General features: G+C 46.5%; 1 protein-coding gene across 1 annotated transcript in view; it reads left to right on the forward strand.

Moving 5' to 3' along the window:
• The first annotated feature begins 131 nt into the window (after window positions 1–131).
• The window catches only part of LOC113490974 (hydrocephalus-inducing protein-like), a 3576-nt gene continuing 3494 nt past the window's right edge, over window positions 132–213 (forward strand). Inside the window, exon 1 of the mRNA XM_026867592.1 lies at window positions 132–154. Within this exon, the coding sequence (XP_026723393.1) occupies window positions 132–154 (23 nt within the window). The remainder of the gene's footprint in view (window positions 155–213) is intronic.

Here is a 213-nt window from a genome sequence, read left to right on the forward strand (position 1 = left end):
CAGAGGCGAGAAAATAGCAGAACGCTCGTACTCACCCTGGTTTTAAGGAGTTTAATGTGTTGTGGGCAAGATGTTTCTGAGAAGTGTGCCTTGGCAATTGTATTGTAGCCTCAGTGCAAGGAGGCCTGAGGATGCTGCTGTTCACTAAAGAAGGGTGAGCAAGGAGTTACTGTGGGAAACAGGTGTCAGACTTGTAGAGTTTGTTTTCTCATG

The sequence above is a fragment of the Athene cunicularia genome, unplaced genomic scaffold (genome assembly GCF_003259725.1).
Source record: "Athene cunicularia isolate RWA unplaced genomic scaffold, athCun1 SCF_85, whole genome shotgun sequence".
NCBI lineage: Eukaryota > Metazoa > Chordata > Aves > Strigiformes > Strigidae > Athene > Athene cunicularia.